The sequence below is a fragment of the Bombina bombina genome, chromosome 4, assembly GCF_027579735.1.
Source record: "Bombina bombina isolate aBomBom1 chromosome 4, aBomBom1.pri, whole genome shotgun sequence".
Taxonomy (NCBI): Eukaryota; Metazoa; Chordata; class Amphibia; order Anura; family Bombinatoridae; genus Bombina; species Bombina bombina.
The window spans coordinates 891,268,347-891,288,234 of record NC_069502.1 but is presented as its reverse complement, the minus strand read 5'-3'; the positions used below and the strand labels follow the sequence as shown (position 1 = coordinate 891,288,234).

Sequence of the window (19,888 nt, the reverse complement as noted above, 5' to 3'; positions counted from 1 at the left end):
ATAAAGTTGCATTTCCCTGGTGGTGCTCTCACAGTTAACCTAGGGCTTGCAATGCCCCTCCTCCTGCTAGCCCACTTACTACAGAGCTGAAGTGAGATGATGACATCATCAGACCTCTGCAGGAAGTGCTGGGAGAAGCTAACAGTCAGTGAGAGGGAAGGCAGAAGTAATTTTGTGAAAACACAGCCGTATAACCAATGTGTGTGTGAGAGTAGTATCCCTTCCCTATTGTGCTTTATATCCTGGCAGCCACAGATAAAGAAGCAAATTGTGAATTCCTTGGTTTCCCCACTGCAGGTCACACAAAACAAGTGTGCATTGTGCCTGCTTTATCTGCAGTGATCAGTGTAAAATGTGTGTCAGATTATAGGTGCTCAAATACACACACTTTAAATGTAGCTGTGGGACAATGAGTGAAATAGCCTTATGTTTATTATTTACATGTTTCAAAACATCTCCTATTTGTCCCCAAGGTTGTTTTATTTTATACACACATACATACATACATACATACACACAATACACACACTGTGTGTATATATATATTGTTTGTGTGTGTATATATATATATATATATATATATATATATATATATATATATATATGTGTGTGTGTGTGTGTATATACATATATACCGTGTGTGTGTGTATATATATATATATATATATATATATATATACACACACAGTGTGTGTGTGCGTATGTGTGTATATATATATATATATATATATTTGTATGTGTGTATATGTGTGTGTGTGTATATGTATATATGTGTGTGTGTATGTATGTATATATATATATATATATATATATATATATATATATATATATATAATATATATATATATATATATATATATATATATATATATATATATCATTTGTGTGTATATATATACTGTGTGTGTGCTGGTAAATACCATTAATAATATCTGTACAAGTAATGTCACGTAAAAGCTTATTTGATCATTAGTAGGGTCATTGGTAGAGCTACACATACAAACAGTGTCCACTGGCTGTGTCATATGTGGGAGACATTCCTGAGATATGACAAATGTAACCCCTGCACTGCCATAAATCTGGTAAATGTAACTGCTGCGGCACTGCCAGACATCTTATAAATGTAACCCCTATACTCCTTGAGATATGACACATGTAACCGCTGCACTTCCAGAAATATAAACAAATCTAACTCCTGCACAGCCAGAGATCTGATAAATGTAACCCCTGGGCTACCACAGTAGGCCTGCTCTTATTTTGACTCTCATACATGCTTTTTAAATGCGTGCCCCCTCGTGAAAAAAAAATGCCCCCCCCATTTCATTCGTTCTGGAGCCAACCCTGGGTTAGTCCCTGTGAACATCACATATAGGATATATTTATTGGCCCACCAGTAAGAGGCAGGATATCTCACCCTATCCTCCAAGTTATGTTTTGCCTCCAACAGGAGAAGGTCTACCTGGTCTTCCATACATTTTCCAAATACTACCATCTTGATGTTAATGCCTCAACTGAGGAGGCCTTTGGCTGAAAAGTACTGCAGACAGTAGTACTTAAAAGGACACTGAACCCAAATTTTTTCTCTCATGATTCAGATAGAGAATGAAATTTGAGGCAACTTTCTAATTTAATCCTATTATCAATTTTTCTTCGTTCTCTTACTATTTTTATTTTAAAAGCAGAAATGTAAATCTTAGCAGCCAGCCCATTTTAGGTTCAGCACCATGGATAGCGCTTGCTTATTGGAGGCTTACATTTACCCACCAATAAGCAAGCATAACCCAGGTTCTCAACCAAAAATGGGCCGGCTCTTATGCATCACATTCCTGCTTTTTAAATAAAGATAGCAAGAGAATGAAGAAAAAATTATAATAGGAGTAAATTTGAAAGTTGCTTAAAATTGCATGCTCTATCTAAACCATGAAAGAAAAAAAAAAAATGGGTTTAGTGTCCCTTTAAACAGTTTCCTGCCTGCCAACCTGCTTTTTTCCCACCATATTTCATGGATTTCTCATGGTCTTCAATGCTTGGGTATTGGTTCCATTGGACTCTCACCATCTTAGTAAAGAAAACATAATTTATGCTTCACAAGCCCTTCTCATTTATGTATATATAGTCCATGGCAGGACTTGTTTAAGCATTTTATTTGTCCCACTTTGGTACTTTCCAATGTTTCTTCTCTACTTGGTTATATGTATAAGTGAGGTAGGGGAATGCTAGGAGTATACGGGGGAATACAACTGAAATTATAACTGAATTACTTTAGTCAAACTGGTTACCAAAATTTTTATTTTTTTTATCAAAAATGTATATAGTAATAAAATGTTTAAAGGGACATAAAGTGCCTTTACTCTCACACACACCACTTTTCTAAATCATTATTCTGCTATCTTCCAGATATGTCCTCCTCATTGCCACTCAAACTTATCCCTTGTTTCACTAAGCTGTTTTATAGTACAGTCGCTATTAAGAATAAATAGTACAGTCACTTTCTTAAAAGGACTTTAAAGAACCACTAAATACAGTGGAGTTGTGTAATTGACAAATACATAAAAAAGTAAATGCAATAGAATTTACTTTGATTTTCAGGTTATTTGATTTCGGGCAAATTTCAAAATTCCATTTTCCCTCCTCTGTATCATGTGGTAGCCATCAGCCAATCACAAAACACAGATACATATATACTGTGCTTATTAAAAGATTATGGACACTTTTATAATAAAAGCAAATTAGAACCTTTTTATTTTAAAATGTTCTGCTCTATCTGAATCATGAAAATGGTATTTGATCTCTGTAATAAACACCTTTTGCTTATGTGAAAAAATTGTTCTCCTTAGAGGCCAAAAAGCAAAGCAAGGTCTTCAAAATAAAACAGATTTTCTACACTGGCTATTTATTCGCAGCATTGGAAGGAAACCTAGGTTAGACTATCTACTTTTGGCCATAGTTTCTTTAAAAAAATTCACCTATGACCCCTTTTTTTGCATTGGAATTTTTTTCGCAATTCACATTATTATAATATAGTCCAAAACAAGCCCCTTGTCAGATGAGTAGTATACAATTCTAAATGCGCAGCCACCAATCAGCAGCTAGCTCTCAGCTTGAGCTGAGCCTACCTAGGTATGCTTTTCAACAAAGAATACCAAGAAAACGAAGCAGAATAGAAGTCAATTGGAAAGTTGTTTAAAATTGTATGCTCTATCTATGTAAGTTGGCATCAACTGGAAAAAGGCTTGGTCTGAGACACTCTCCCTCACTGCTTGGCTATCAAAAAATAAAATATGCAAAACATTAGAACAAATATATCAGTATAATGTGTTATTCAATTTTCTGTATGTACGACCCATCATACTGCAGTTAGATAAAGCAAAGCAGCTAGAGAAGGGAGTATGCTGTACCGTTGTTCTGCTTACTGACAAAAAATGTAAAATAATAATAGAGGGATGGGTCGTACACTCATAGGTACAGAAAGCTACAGGTTATATTGCAATTTTGAACCTCATTTAAACATATACTCTATCAATTATTGAGATAAATTGAGGTTAAAAATCCTGTTCAGTGTCACTTTAAACCACTTAAAGTTAAAGGGACACTAAACCCAAAATGTTTCTTTCATGATTCAGACATATAAATACAATTTTAAACAACATTCCAATTTACTGCAATTATCTGATTTGCTTCATTCTTTAGATATCCTTTGTTGAAGAAATAGCAATGCACATGGGTGTGCCAATCACACGAGTCATCTATGTGCGGCCACCAATCAGAAGCTACTGAGCCTATCTAGATATTCTTTTCAGAAAAGACTATCAAGAGAATGAAGCAAATTAGATAATAGCAGTAAATTAGAAAGTTGTTTAAAATTGTATTCTCTATCTGAATCACGAAAGAACATTTTTGGGTTTAATGTCCCTTTAAGTTTTCTGTTCATGCTGCTTTGTACTAAATGAAATACAAATTGTATAGTTTATCACCATGGCAACATTTGCTGCAGAATTGCTATCAGCATTTTAATCGTGCCTGAGCTTAAGAGTGCACTTTTTTTTCTCTCTTTTTTTTTATATCTCTAGCTTTCATTTAGGTAATATAGGAATATTTTTGAAACTAATCTTGAGGGGCATAAGCAGGGATATCATAATAGAATGCTGTGTCCTTGTGTAATGTTCCTCCTGGCACTTTTGGGATGTATATGTCCTCTAAAGATTCCTACGCAACGCTCATGTTTTTTTTCTGGAAAAGAATGTCCTATTTTTATACCCTTTAAAAAAGAAGTGTTTAGGTCCCTTTGAGTGCTAAGCTGAATTTAATATTTTTCTGTTTTTATACTATTTTCAAAAAACTTTTTTTTTAACTTTTTTATTTCCCCCCCCCCCCAGATCCCCAAGACTTATGCCATTGGAAAGGTATACGGTGGCGATTACCTTTCCAATGGTGGGTCTCTGGGGTCTGTAGCTGCTTAGATCCCTGAGATACAGGTTTCTAAGCAGCATGCCCCCTTTCCCTATACTTTGTATTGACAATTTTAAATAAAGTTGCGCGGTGATGCCTGTCACTATGCAGGCCCGATTGCCGGGATAGGAGTGGGTGTTGGCCCCCAGATTGCAAAAAAAGTAGTTCAGTGCTAATGACGGCTCTGAGCCGTCATTAGCACTCAAGGTGTTAAGGAAGTCCCGAAGCAATTTATACTATATTGTAAAGTTTGATCATTTGTAAGCATAAAGTAACATAAATCACTTTGTAACTACATTAAATTGAAAAAAAAACAAACAAACATAACAATCAAGTGTGTAAACTTTCTAAATATATTAACACCATATTTTGCTGCCATTTTTCTTTAATAAGATGTTGAGAATCCACAAGACATCACGTGTGGGATTAAAGTCCAGTCCTACAGGAGGAGGGCAAGAATTCTACACAACAAAGCTTTAATTCCTCCCACTTTCTCATTATTCCTTAGTTATTCTTTTCCTCAAGCAAGGAGTGCTGGGGAAACTTGAAGTTCTTATTTACACATCGATTGAAAGGGGTTCTCAGACCAATGTGAGACCCATTATCTCCCTCAGAGAGCCGGTTATAGGACATAGGGGTGTAAAGGAGTACATTGGCAGTGAGAGTAATTCTCCCACAGGAGTTTTTTCACTTGCCAGCCACATGTGTCACTGGGACTGGTCCTTCAGCCTCCTCCTGTTGGTGCGCCTAAGTACTCCTTCCTTAGATCCTGGAAGCAGTTCCCTTGCATCTTTGTAAACATGGTAGGGTGCTGACAGGTAAGTTGGTACGTGCCCTCACATAGCCCGCTGGTCATTATTGTGACCATGTACACATGATTCACATAGCCTGGGGACATACACCAGATAACCAGTAACATACCTACTCAACAGAGGGCACTGGTGCAAAAATGTTACCCACCCCCCTCAAAGGTAACTCATTAATAAGCAATAGTAATAATACACATGCTACTCTGTATAGTGGTTTTTAGTATGATGCGAGTATCTATACACTGATATGCTGCATAGTATAATAATGATGAGTGTCTGCAGGCAGATAATGACCACATAGACACTCGTATGTAGAGACTGGCTGCTATGGGCCCCCCTAGCATTTGGGCCCTGGTGCCACTGTACCAATCATAGTTCTGCCCCTGCAGATAACACTACATACAGTTTTAGGCACTTTTGCAAATTTACAGTAAAAATGAGGTACTGTCTCTTTAAATTTGTTTCTGATATTTAGAACATACCAGGGTTTAGTGCCTCATTATCAGCAGGCTCTCAGATGATCAGGAACATTTCTGAAGCGCAGGAGCTAATTTTCAGAAGTTTCTGAGCTTCCTTCTGTGCAGACCTCAGGGGGAGTCGACATTTCCCGCCAAAATTGTACTCTGTTTTCTCCTTTTCCAAACGGACAGTGTCCATCTTTAATGACACACTGCAATTTCTACTCAGAGCCTTGTGGAAAGCACCCTTAATAACTACAGTTTTGCATACATTTATATTTATTTAACCCTCAAGCTTTAATTTTTGCTAGTATTTGTGTGTTCCTCTTAGGGTGTTAACTCTTTATTTTCCTGTTGTACTGTATTTCTGCACTACTATCTAATTTTAGATACTTGCCTGTCCTTACTATTCTAAATCATTATGGAGCAAACCTATGAAGCCAAACTCTTAGGACATAACACTAATCCTCTTAGAATGGCAAAGTACTGCACATTTAACCCCTTCTCTATGTATTTGCTTTGTAAGAAAGGCAATTTGTTCAACGCAAACACATTAAAAGGACAGAAAATAGCGACCTGTACTCCCTCCAGAGTACAATTTATAAATAGAATCCTCAGCTGAGGACAGTTGTTCAGAAACCCAGGACCCCTTCTGACATAGTAGCGGAAGATGTGCCCTTTAATTTCAAACTGAAGCACATACGCGCTATATTGCAGGAAGTTTTTTACTAGCCTTGCAGATTGGAGACCCTCCACCTGCAGACAAACAATCTGTTAAAAAGATTGATAAATTCTTTAAGGCAGCCCGAAAAAATGTGATCTAATTAGCAAGGAATGGAACATACCAGACACGTCCATTGTTCCTTTTACAACATTCAAAAATGTGTTTCCCTTACCCTTTGAAAAATTGGAGGAATGAGAGACTATTCCAAAAAATGGACAGTGCTATTTCCACTTTGACTAGGCAAGAACTTCTATTAAGGATCCGATGGCCAGGAAACTTTAAAGGGACATGAAACATTTTTGTTCATGATTCACACAGAGCATACCATTTTAAACATCTTTCCAATTTACTTCTATAATCCGTTTTGCTTCATTCTCTTGGTATCCTTTATTGAATATACTGAACAAAATTTCCTTGGTTACTGAACATAATTGCATCATATACAGGTACATTGTATAACAAAGCTACAAATCATGTTGCTAAGCACTACTGCCATAGAGTACTAAAGACACACTCCTGAGCTCTTATGAGCCTACCTAGCTTTACTCTTCAATAAAACATACCAAGAGAACAAAGCCAATTTGATAAGATAAGTAAATTGGAAAGTTGTTTAAAATTGCATGCTCTGTCCGAATCATGAAAGTTTATTTGGACTTTACCTTCCCTTTAATTAATTACTGCTTATTCTACTATAGTAGTTGCCACTTCTTGGGCTTTTAGAAATGAAGCTTCCATTGAACAGATGTGCAAGGTAACTACTTGGTCATCTTTTCATACCTTTACCAAATTCTACCATTTTTACTCTTTTCCAAATTCTACCATTTTGACTCTTTACCAAATTCTACTATTTTGACTCTTTACCAAATTTCACCATTTTGACATTAACCAAATTCTACCATTTTGATTCTTTTCCAAATTCTTCCATTTTGAATCTTTTCCAAATTCTTCCATTTTGACTCAACCAAATTCTACCATTTTGACTTAACCAAATTCTACTATTTTGACTTGATGCTGCTTTTGGTAGGAAAGTTCTGCAGATCGCAGTGCTTGTTTAGTGCATCTACCTGCCTTAAAGGGACAGTATACTTTAAAATTGTCTTTCCCATAATGTGTTCCCAATTACTTTTTTTATCAGCTGTAGAGTATAAAATGTATGCAAATTTGCTTTTTAAGGCTTATTAGCTGATTTTGTGTTTTGAGGCTACAACCTAATAAAGTGGATTGAGCTTGTAGGTATAATCAGATCTCATTACTTTATCACATTGTGTACATATACCTGCTTCTTTATCTTACATCTGTCTATAAATTCAATACTTGGAGAGAACAATGGAAAATTATTTTTTTTTACCTTATCTCTTCTATACCCCACTGTGAGTGTAATTTCTTCTACTGGCTGTGTTAACACAGCCTGGCCTTGAGGCCAACAACTTTCAGAATAGGTGGGGATACCAAAGGCTAAATCAACTATTTCAAATGCCAATATAAGGGTAATGGAAATGCTTGTAAACAATTTAATAAACTCCAGCAGGTAAAGTGGATCAATGGGAACAGATTAAAGGGGAGAATATTTTTGAGTAAACTGTCCCTTTAAAAAAAAAAATCTCCCTCTTTCATGAGGTCTCGTGGACTTCACAGCTTGGTTATAGGATCTCACATGTGATGGCTTGTGGACTTTCACTATATTGTGAAAACAAAATGTATGCTTACTTGATAAATTAATTTCTTTCAGATGGTGAGAGTCCACGAGACCCACCCTTGTTTTTCCCATAACAGTTTCCAGTAGTACAAGTTTGCACTTCTTTTACCCCCGCTTTTCATTTCCTTCTTTCTTATTTTCTCCTTTCTCTTGGCCTATGTATGACTAAGGAATCATAGGTAAGTGGGAGGGAATAAAGCTATGTTGTGTGGGGTGTTTTGTGTCCTCCTGTAGGACTAGACTTCAATCCCACATGTGATGGCTTGTGGACTCTCACCATCATGATAGAAATTAATTTATCACGTAAGCATACATTTTGTATTTTTCAGTTGTCTATCACTTGCTTTATTTGGAGGAGCCAATATGCTATATTTAATAGGGCAGACACGGCTTGCCACTGGCAAAACTAATGCCAGCCAAATGTAACAACTTTCTAAATACATAAACACCATATTTGCTAATGGAGTAGACACACAATTTTCAGAATAAAATTACAGGAAACTGGGTCAAAATAAATAATGAAAGTAGATTGGAAAGTGTTTTTAATACACACATTTTAACAAGTTTTAGAATGTATCATACTGTTTCATGTCTATTTTAAAAGCAAGATAACCCTAAAAGCTGCTTAATCTCTTCTTTTGAAAGCACCAAAGGCACAATTGCCTCTGGAGCTTCCCACTGTTCCGAAGGCAAACCAGAGGTGTGGTTGGAGTTAACAGTTGAATACGTTTGGGTTTAGACAGGGTGTATGGTAGTGATTACTGCTGCCATATTATACAGTATTTGCTCTGAGACATTAAAGGGATATGAAACCCAACATATTTATTTTGTGATGCAGATAGAGCAGGCAATTTTAAGCAACTTTCTAATTTACTCCTATTATCACTTTTGCTTAGGAGCCAGACCATTTTTGGTTCAGCGCCCTGGTTAGTGCTTCCTGATTGGTGGCTACATTCAGTGTTATGTAGAATGTGGACCTCTGAAACTCCTAAATACTTCACAGTGATTGGGTGATATTTGGAGTAGGTTGTTTATATCTCTCATTAATTGGACACAGCAAAGGAAGTAAGATAAACATAATTTAAGAGGCCTTTAAAGGGCGTGTCCTGAGCTTGGCAAAAATACATATTTTAACAGTTTTATTTTATTTTAAAACATTAAAGGAACAGAAAACCCCAACATTTTCTTTCATGATTCTGATAGACCATATTTTATTATCAACTTTGCTTCATACTCTTGTTATCCTTTGATGAAGGAACATGGCAGCTAGCTGAACACATCTAGTTAGCCAATCACAAGAGACTAATGTGTGAATGCACCAATCAGCACTAGTGTAGGATATGTACGTATTCTTTTTCAACAATGGATACTAAGAGAATAAAGCACATTTAAAGGGACAGTCTAGTCCAAAATAAACTTTCTTGCTATTCTTAGTTGAAAGCTAAACCTAGGTAAGCTCATATGCTAATTCCGAAGCCCTTGAATGCCGCCTCTTATCTGAATGCATTTTGATAGTTTTCTTCACTAGAGGGTGTTAGTTCATTTGTGTCATACAGATAACATTGAGCTCACGAATGTGGAGCTACCTAGTAGTCAGCACTGATTGGCTGAAATGCAAGTCTGTCAAAAGAACTGAAATAAGGGGGCAGTCTGCAGAGGCTTAGATACAAGGTAATTACAGAAGTAAAAAGTGTATTTATATAACTGTGCTAGTTGTGCAAAACTAGGGAATGGGTAATAAAGGGATTATCTATTTTTTAAAACAATAACAATTCTGGTTTAGACTGTTCCTTTAAAAGTAGAAGTGAATTTAAAAATGTCATGCTGTATCTGAATCATGCAAGTATAATTTTGACTTTCATGTCCCTTTAATTTCACATGTAGATCTTTTGTAAAGATGTAATTATTTCCGATGCTTAAAAATGACAGATTTCCCTATACCCCAATGCATTTTGTTGGGAATGTTACATAAATATTGTGTATATTCTGTAATTTCAATTTAGAGTAGTGGAAGTTTGGAAACAGTCTCATAATGTGATTGTTGTGTACACAAAAAAGATCTCTTTGGGTGGCAGTGCAAATGATGTATGTACCAATTAGCCTCTGTTTGCTTCAAGGATCTAGAAAAGGCACTGCTTTGGAATTCAAATGTCTCTATTCAGATGAGATATTTATTATTGTAAAATATATTATATATCATGTTATGCAGATGTCAAATGTATCAGTTTAAAAAAAATCCTTACATTTTGATATGATTTTAAATAATAATGAAATGATCTGTTTTATGTTTCAGTCTTTTATTGATGGAAACAGACTCTTTGAGCAATATGATATCACCAGCCAATCACTCAAGCAAGCTGCAGAGATGTATTTGAAAGCTGATGGCTCAGGTACGAATATGGATTATTTTATATCATCGAATCTATGCTGTTCCTAGCTACGGAAAAAAAAATGTTGTTTACTTGTTTGCTGTAGCAAAGCACATGACAAATGACATTGCATTCCTATCACACACAACTACTGGTCCATTATTAAAGGGACAGTCAAGCCCAAAACAAACGTTCATGTTTCAAATAAGCCATATGATTCACATTAAGGCAAGCAGTATGGCATACATGTGGATTGGCCGAGTCACCACTAAAAAAAAATAGTAGTTTCCAGGAGATTAGATGATGCTATACTATTAGATCCTTTGGTGCAGGATACCATAGAATTGGAAATAAGAGGGCTTTTCACTAGCAATGCCCAGGAGGACATGACCCCGTCCACAGTTTGGGAAGCTCACAAGAGTTACATAAGGGGTATATTGATCAAAATCAGAGCTAATAAACTTAAACAGCAAAGGGAAGAATACCGCCACATAGCAAAAGAATTAGAGCACTTAGATTACTTGCATAAACTTCACCCACAAGATGAAGATATTCTTCATCAACTAAATTTTTACAGAACCAAAATGAAGTCTCACTTACATATAAAAGCTCATTCCATAGCATATAAATTGAAGCAGAAATTCTATTATGAGGCTAATAAACCAGGACGCCTACTATCTAGATCACTAAAGACTAAACAGGCAAAAACGTACATTCACTCAATTAATAATCCCGGAGGCGAGAAAGTGGAGGACACAAAACAAATAGCAGATGTATTTAAAAATTACTATCATACTCTATATAATCTTTATCCTACTAGGTCAACAACTGACCATGAAATTAAATGTAAGAAATATTTAGATGATATCCAAGTCCCAAACATCTCTGAAATAGATAGGGAGATGTTAGAAGCCCCAATAAATAGCAAAGAAGTTGGTGAAGCAATTAGAACATTGAAGCCCGAAAAAACACCAGGCCCAGATGGATTCACCGGGTCATACTATAAATTATATGCTCAGTTATTAATACCACATCTATTAAAAACTTTTTGTCAGGTTGAGAGTTGGGTAGTTTTACCAGATTCCATGCTACAAGCATATATCACCGTTATCCCTAAACCGGGCAGGAAGGCTGACACTCCAGCTAATTTCCGCCCAATCTCCTTATTAAATATAGACCTGAAGGTATACGCTAAGGTTCTGGCATCCAGGCTCAATAAATTATTACCAACACTGATTTCCCCAGACCAGGTGGGGTTTGTACCGCGGAGAGAGGCAAGAGATAATACTGTCAAACTTTTAAACATCTTGGAACATATAAACCAAATTAATGTCCCTTCAGTATTTTTGTCTACGGACGCTGAGAAAGCGTTCGATCGCTTAGATTGGACCTTCCTCAAGACTACACTTGTTAAATTTAATATCCCGCTTCCTTTTATAAACAGAATTATGGCCCTATATTCATTCCCCACGGCACAAATTAGAATAAATGGCACGCTTTCTGAACAATTTGAAATACGAAATGGCACGCGTCAGGGATGCCCACTTTCCCCACTTTTATTCATTTTATCTTTGGAAATACTTGCATGCAAAATCCGAGCAAATGACAATATAAAAGGTATAAATATAAATCACAGAGTATATAAACTTTCCATGTTTGCAGATGACGTTTTGATGTCCTTAACTGACCCTATAAAATCTCTCTCCACGGTGCAGACAGACCTATTAGACTATGGAGTGGTCTCAAATTTCCTAGTAAATGCAAGTAAATCACAACTATTACCATTACACATACCTACCACTGATATAACTAATATTCAGAACAAATGCTCTTTTGTAGTTAATCAGAAACCCATCAAATACTTAGGAATTTATCTATCAAATAATTTAGACTCAATTCACTCAATTAACTACTCTAAACTACTAAACACCATTTCCAATCAAGCCTCATCTTGGATGTCAAAAAATCTATCTTGGATAGGGAGGGTAAATTCGGTCAAAATGATACTACTGCCAAAAATTCTGTACATCCTTCAGGCGCTGCCCCTACCTAATACCAACATATATATACAGAAACTACAAAAAGTATTCCACACTTTCATATGGAAGAAGAAACCACCTAGGGTGAATCAAGTATCTATGTTTGCCCATAAAGATAAGGGGGGATTTGGGGTACCTAACATATTCTTATACAAACAGGCTATCTCACTACAAAGAATTCTAGAATGGAGTAGGTACAACTCCACAGACCTTAAACACTGGGTACAACTTGAACACGACCTTTCAGGCATACCGCAATTAGGTGGGACATGTTGGCTACCCCACTCACTGTCAATACCTCAGATCTCCTCCTCCCCCACAATAATGAATACTATTTCAGATTGGAAATATATACGCGATAAATATTCAGGCATTTCCAGTGCTTACTCACCCCTGACCCCAATCTTGGCAAACTCTGAATTCCCAGAAGGTAGAGGGCACCAAATAGAAGGGGATAAAAGCTTGAAGAGGTTTATCCCAATTGCGCTAATAACTAAATTGGGTAAATTACTACCCAGAAGCGAACTGGACGAGTTGGGTGGTGGGTTTTTTGAACAGTGGTTACGATAACATCAAGTTAATCACTATATAGCAACACATAGGAACAGAGAAAATTTACTGAGGGTACCAACACCCATTGAACTAATGTGTATTTCTAATGCTCCACAAAAAGGGATCATCTCCATTTTATATAAATTATTGCTCTCTGCCACATCCCCCAAACCTCATGGTTTTGTGAAGGGATGGGAGCGAGAACTTCTGGGGAAACAAGACCCTAAGACCTGGGAAAACATCTTTCACTGTATAACTCGTTCGGCACACACAACACATGCATTAGAGACTAATTACAAAATACTGTTTCGATGGTACCTAACACCAAATAGAATGAAATACCTGTTTCCAACAGCTAATGGAAAGTGTTGGAGGTGCAAACAAGAAATAGGTGATATGGGTCACATCTGGTGGTCATGTACAAAAATTAACACCTACTGGGCTGACATAATAGGAGAAATAAATAAGGCCTTATCATGCAATCTACCACTAACTCCACATGTTTGTTTATTTAATATACTCAAGGAGATTAAGTGTTCTATCAGGAGGAACATTGGGCATATTATGCTTAACTCAGCCAAACAACTTATAGCTTCTGCTTGGAGGTCAGATAGGGCCCCCACAATTGAACTATGGATAGCAAAAAGTTAAGAGTGTTCTGATGTTGGAGAGGTACTTTTATTTTAAAACTAATCGCTTAACAATGTATAGCAAAATGTTGTTTTACTGGGAGTCGTATTTGGATTCTAGATAGAGGAACTGATAGCAAACGCATGTTATATGCATCTTATTTCAGTGTTATACCTTGTTACCCACTCTTTTTAACCTAGTCATTCTACAATCTTATATCCATCCAAAGTACACTATATTAGACTCTGCAATATATGTTTGTAGTTATTGTGTTTAATTTTTGTTAATGTTGATTTCTTATTGTTGTAAACTTCTCAGAGCACCTTTGGGTATACTACCTTAAGGGTCCTTATGATAAACGATAGTACGTATTAACAGATACCCTAGGAAACTGTAAGTACAGGTTATAGTAGATTCAACTATGTTTCTGTGGAACAGCTTTTATTGCTATGCTACTATGTATTTACATGGAATGTATATTTGTGTTTGTTGAAAAATCAATAAAGAAACAATATAAAAAAAAAATAAAAAAATAGTAGTTTCCAGTGGGACGGTAGAGGAGAGTGAATGGAGTAGTATTATCGGAATGGAATTAAACCATTTTTAAACCACTAAAAGGGGAAAAAAGTAAGTGTACGCTTGTACATTGACAAGGATTACAAATATTGAATTACCTTACTATTATTATTATTACTATTATTTTTATTATCTTACGTTTACCATCACTTTAAATCACAATTTCTTCAGCTCGCCAAAGTAAGTGCTCTGCAAACAGTTATCCTTTTTCTACTCTTTTTACTGTCATCTGCATGATTAAAAAAAAAAACAGCCAATCAGCATTATCAGTGATGAGTTCACATTTTGCTTTACTGTGATCTCTTGGGATTTCACAATTTTCTTGCACAATTTCATAGTAATCTTCGTTAAACTGAGGAGGGGATTAAAGTGGGTGTGTCAAATGCACGCTTCCTTGCAAGTCCCAAGACAAAGCATCCTGATTGGATGTTTAAATTTCCTTTACAGTGGGATGTGGCTACTGAGGAAATGTAAAATATCTTATTTTTTTACAGACATGTTTATGTGATATTTTTTAGTCAGCATCTTAGAGATCTACTGCATCACTTTAAATTTAAATGAGAACATAAAACCAACTTTTACTATACCCGGACCAGCCATAAATATTAAATATAACAATACATTTATAAAGTGAATCACTTGTATTGTTTGATAGATTTAAAATCTCAATGGAAAAGAGGCCTCAAAAAGCTTATTTTTCCTCATTTACACCTAGCTTTGCATGCTGTAATGTTTAAGTCCTTAATCGACTGCTTCCGACAGTGTTTTAATTGTTTACGCTTTCTATGGAAACCTGGTTTAAATTTGCGTTTTTCAGCTTCTAATATTTTCTTTGGGCTGCGTAATTCTTTTTCAGCAGCCAGAGCCTGGCTGCAATTAATGGTGGAAAATGCACCATCAGAAACTGTCAATAAGCGTAATGGCTTCCGACAGCCATTTTTTTGTTTTTACGACCTCACGAAAACCCAATTGGGGCTTAATTGAAAGGGGCCCTTTTTTATTAAACAAAGTAGGCAGATGCAAAGGAAGTGCCTTTATTTAAAGGGGTGCTGTCTTTCTGGTCAAATTATGCAGATTTGCTCAAATTATGCAGATTTGCATTTCACTGCCCTGTTTCTGCAGCAAATACTTTTCTCCAAATCGAGCTAATTTAATTGTTCATTAGGCAATTTATAAAAGTAACTTAAAGGGACATGAAACCCAAAAAAATCTTTGATTTAGATAAAGCATAAAATTGTAAACAGTTTTCTAATTTACTTCTATTAATAATTTTGCTTTATTCTCTTGGTTTCCTTTCTTGAAGGAGCAGCAATGCACTACTGGGAATTAGCTGAACACATCGGTAAGCCAATCACAAGAGTTATATATGTGCACACACCAATCAGCAGCTAACTCCCAGCTCCTGAGCCTATCTAGATATGCTTTTTAACAAAGGCTACCAAGAGAATGAAGCAAATTAGATACAAGACGTAAATTGGAAAGTTGTTTAAAAAGTATGCTCTATCTAAATCATATAAGAAAAATGTTGGGTTTCATGTCCCTTTAAGTAGAGAGATGCTAATATTTAGTGCACATTCAAGCCTAATAACTAGATCGAAAAGGGAATAGCGTTGCACATGTTTCTTACTAATGTTGTATTTAAAGTAATGTGGGTTTTTTCTGGCATCGTACTGTTTTCCCTTCTCCAGATAATTAACGCCGTATTTATCTGTGTGTTTTAAAGTCATAGTCCTTCCTGTTTTTTCTCTAATCAGTGGCAGAGGGGATCTTGGATCACAGAGAAAATACGTGTTGGGATACATCCTGCTGTCATCCTTAATAAGGGAAATGTGTGGGCAGTCATTTTGCAGAATACATTACAGCAGAACCCTTTATTAGCAAGCACTTCTATCCATTGTGCTAATTTATCTTTATGTATCAAAGGCAGATACTCTTCCATTTTAATTAAAATATACTATTGTATTTTACTAGAACAGTTTAGTTTTATTTATTTATTCTTTTTTTTTTTACTAGTTCCCTATAACTTGCTGATTCAGATCATTATATAATCACCAGCAATATCCTTATCTGGAGCATTGCATGTTTGCTGGGAGCTAGCTGGTGTTTGGTGGCTACACAAATATGCCCATTGTCATTGGCTTTACCAGATGTGTCCTGCTAGGTCCCACTAATGCTTTGTTGCTCTGGAGCTGACTTTAGCTATGTGCTTAACCCATTTGATGAGGTTAAACACATAGTTGTTTGCAAGCAACGGTATAATAATACAATACTCTAACAATTTAGAGCATTTTCTTGTTCCACTTTAATCTCCCTTTAAATTAATATGGAATGTAGTCATTGACATTATTGTTTCCATCCTGATGGTTGTGTATATAATTCTTTTATATTTTATTGCTTGTTATATGTTTGCAAAACAACAAAAAAAAAAGTAAACTTCTCTCTTTCTTCAAATTTGGAATGGTACTTAAAGGAACATAAAACCCAAATTATTTCTTTCATGATTTAGATAGGGTAGATCATTTTAAACAACTTTCCAAATCACTTCTATTATATAATTTGCCTAATTGTCTTGATATCTTTTGTTGAAAAGCATATCTAAATAGGCTCAGGAGCTGCTGATTGGTGCTTGCACATAGATGCGTAGATTTTTGGTTTTCTGTCCCTTTAAACCTTTTTTCTGGAGGCATTTAGTGGACAACATAAAATTATGGGATAAGATGACTTTTCCTATTGAACATTTGGATTTTTGTTTTGTTACTGTCATTCAACAATTATACTGGGAAACCAGTGACAGAACTGATGTGTAGTGCAGGTTCAGCCGCTGTTATACTAGATACAAGCCCGGTTTGATAAATGGACTCTTGTAGTCCCTCATATGTCCGCTAAGTGCACAGATGAGGCTTCACATCAGGAGCAGAGACTAAATAAAATAAAAGTTTTTCAAATATTTAAATAATACTCTTTGATATACATGCTAGAATTAAATGTCACTTATATGACTTTCAAGGGACATTAAACCCCTCCATTACTACTGGGCCCATCCTTTTAATGGGCCCTGCTGCTGATCAAGCACAATTTGATTTTAGAGCAGATTTTTTACAGGGCTGCAGTTTTTCTAATCAGCACTGGAGTTTGCTAAACTTGTGGTGACTGAGAACACCAGGGGGAAAAAAAGGAAGTCTCTTTCAGAAAGCAAGCAGTTTGCTAGGTTGTTTTAAGTATTTTGTTTTTCTTAGTGCTGTAGTGTTTGTTAGGGATGGTTGTTAGGCTGTGCCTCAACTCCCTCTTGTTTTCTTCACTTTAAATTAATAAGGCTGAGCTCGGTACAGTGTAGCTATACAGGGCATGTGTTTGTGTGTGTGTGTGTGAGAGAAGCACACTCACAGGAATGAACAACTGGCTCAATACCATTGTTAGTCTGTTCTCTAGCGATTTACCACCTGGGTGCAGCTTCTTTTTAGCCCAGTAATGCTTTTCACAGAGTAGAACTTTCCTGTAGTATATCAGTCTGATCCCGCCTATTACGGTCAGTCCAGTGCCGAAATACCAGGAAGTTCCTCTCTGAACAAGGAACACAGCAACCTAAGAAAATCGTTTCGACTTTCATTGGGCCTCGTCAGTGAGGTGTAGCCATTTTCCTCTAAGCACACTGAGCAAGGAGTCTACATCTGGTTGCCCCTTTTTCCCTTAGGGAGACTACATACATACAGAGAGAAGCACACTCACAGGAACGAACAACCATCTCAATAACATTGTTAGCCTGTTCTCTGGCGATTTACCACCTGGGTGCAGCTTCTTTTTACCCCAGTAATGCTTTTCACAGAGTAGAACTTTCCTGTAGTATATCAGTCTGATCCCGCCTATTACGGTCAGTCCAGCGCAGAAATACCAGGCAATTCCTCTCTGAACAATATTATATATTTATATACCCCCTTTTGCCGTCAGAACTGCCTTAATTATTTGTGGCATAGATTCAACAAGGTGGTGGAAACATTCATCAGAGATTTTAGTCCATATTGACATGATAGCATCACGCAGTTGCTGCAGATTTGTTGGCTGCACATCCATAATGCAAATCTCCCGTTCCACCGCATCCCAAAGGTGCTCTATTGGATTGACATCTGGTGACTGCAGAGACCATTGGAGTACAGTGATCTCATTGTCATGTTCAAGAAACCAGTATGAGATGATTTGAGCTTTGTGACATGGTGCATTATCCTGCTGGAAGTAGCCATCAGAATGTAGGTACACTGTAGTCATAAAGGGATGGACATGGTCAGCAACAATACTCAGGTAGGCCATGGCATTTAAACAATGCTCAGTTGATACTAAGGGGCCCAAAGTGTACCAAGAAAATATCCCCCCCACCATTACACCACCACCAGCCTGAACCGTTGATACAAGGCAGTATGGATCCAGGCTTTCATGTTGTTTACGCCAAATTCTGACCCTACCATCTGAATGTCGCAGCTGAAATCAAGACTCATCAGACCAGGCAACGTTTTTCCAATCTTCTATTTTCCTGTTCTTAGCTAACAGGAGTGACTCCTGGTGTGGTCTTCTGCTGCTGTAGCCCATCTGCTTCAAGGTTTGACTTGTGCATTCAGAGATGGTATTCTGCATACCTTGGTTTTAACGAGTGGTTATTTGAGTTACTGTTGCCTTTCTATCATCTCGAACCAGTCTGTCCATTTTTCTCTGACATCAAGGCATTGTAGTCCACACAACTGCTGCTCACTGGATATTTTTTTTTTTGGACCATTCTCTGTAAACCATAGAGATGGTTGTGCATGAAAATCCCAGTAGATCAGCAGTTTTTTAAATACTCAGACAAACCTGTCTGGCATCAACAACCATGCCACGTTCAAAGTCACTTAAATCCCCTTTCTTCCCCATTCTGATGCTCGGTTTGAACTTCAGCAAGTCGTCTTCACCACGTCTAGATGCCTAAATGCTTTGAGTTGCTGCCATGTGATTGGCTAATTAGCAATTTGTGTTACCAAGCAATTGAACAGGTGTACAAATAAATATAAACAAACTGATAGTTCCCTAGATAGTGTGTAATATCCTTAAAACATATTATTATTATATTCCGAAATGGTACTTTTCAAATGAGGGGGCCCTGCCACAGACTTTACCGTGGGCTCTAGCGAGTTCTAGTTACGCCTCTGGGATAGAGCATATCATTTTAAACAACTTAACAATTTACTTCTTTTATCATATTGGTTAATTATATTGCTTCTCTGAAGCAGTGCACTACTAGGAGCTAACTGAACACATCAGATGAGATGAGATGAGCCAGTGACAAGAGGCATATATGTACATACACCAATCAATAGCTAGTTCTAAGTAGTGCATTGCTGCTCCTGAGCCTACCTAAATGTACGTTTCAACAAAGGATACCAAGAGAACAAAGCAAATTAGACAAAAGAAGTGAATTGTAAGGTTGTTTTAAATTCTATGCTCTATATAAATCATGTATGAGATATAATGGTTTTCATATCCCTTACGATGATACAATAAACAATCTTTCAATATAATAAGAAATGTAATTATTAATGTTATTTTGTTGTAAAGCACTACCAA

At 36.5% G+C, this 19,888-nt stretch overlaps 1 protein-coding gene across 1 annotated transcript in view; it reads left to right on the top strand.

Moving 5' to 3' along the window:
• SYNE1 (spectrin repeat containing nuclear envelope protein 1) overlaps nucleotides 1-19,888 on the top strand; it is a 780,519-nt gene that overhangs the window by 166,416 nt on the left and 594,215 nt on the right. The window contains 1 exon segment of the mRNA XM_053711805.1: nucleotides 10,430-10,526. Within this exon segment, the coding sequence (XP_053567780.1) occupies nucleotides 10,430-10,526 (97 nt within the window).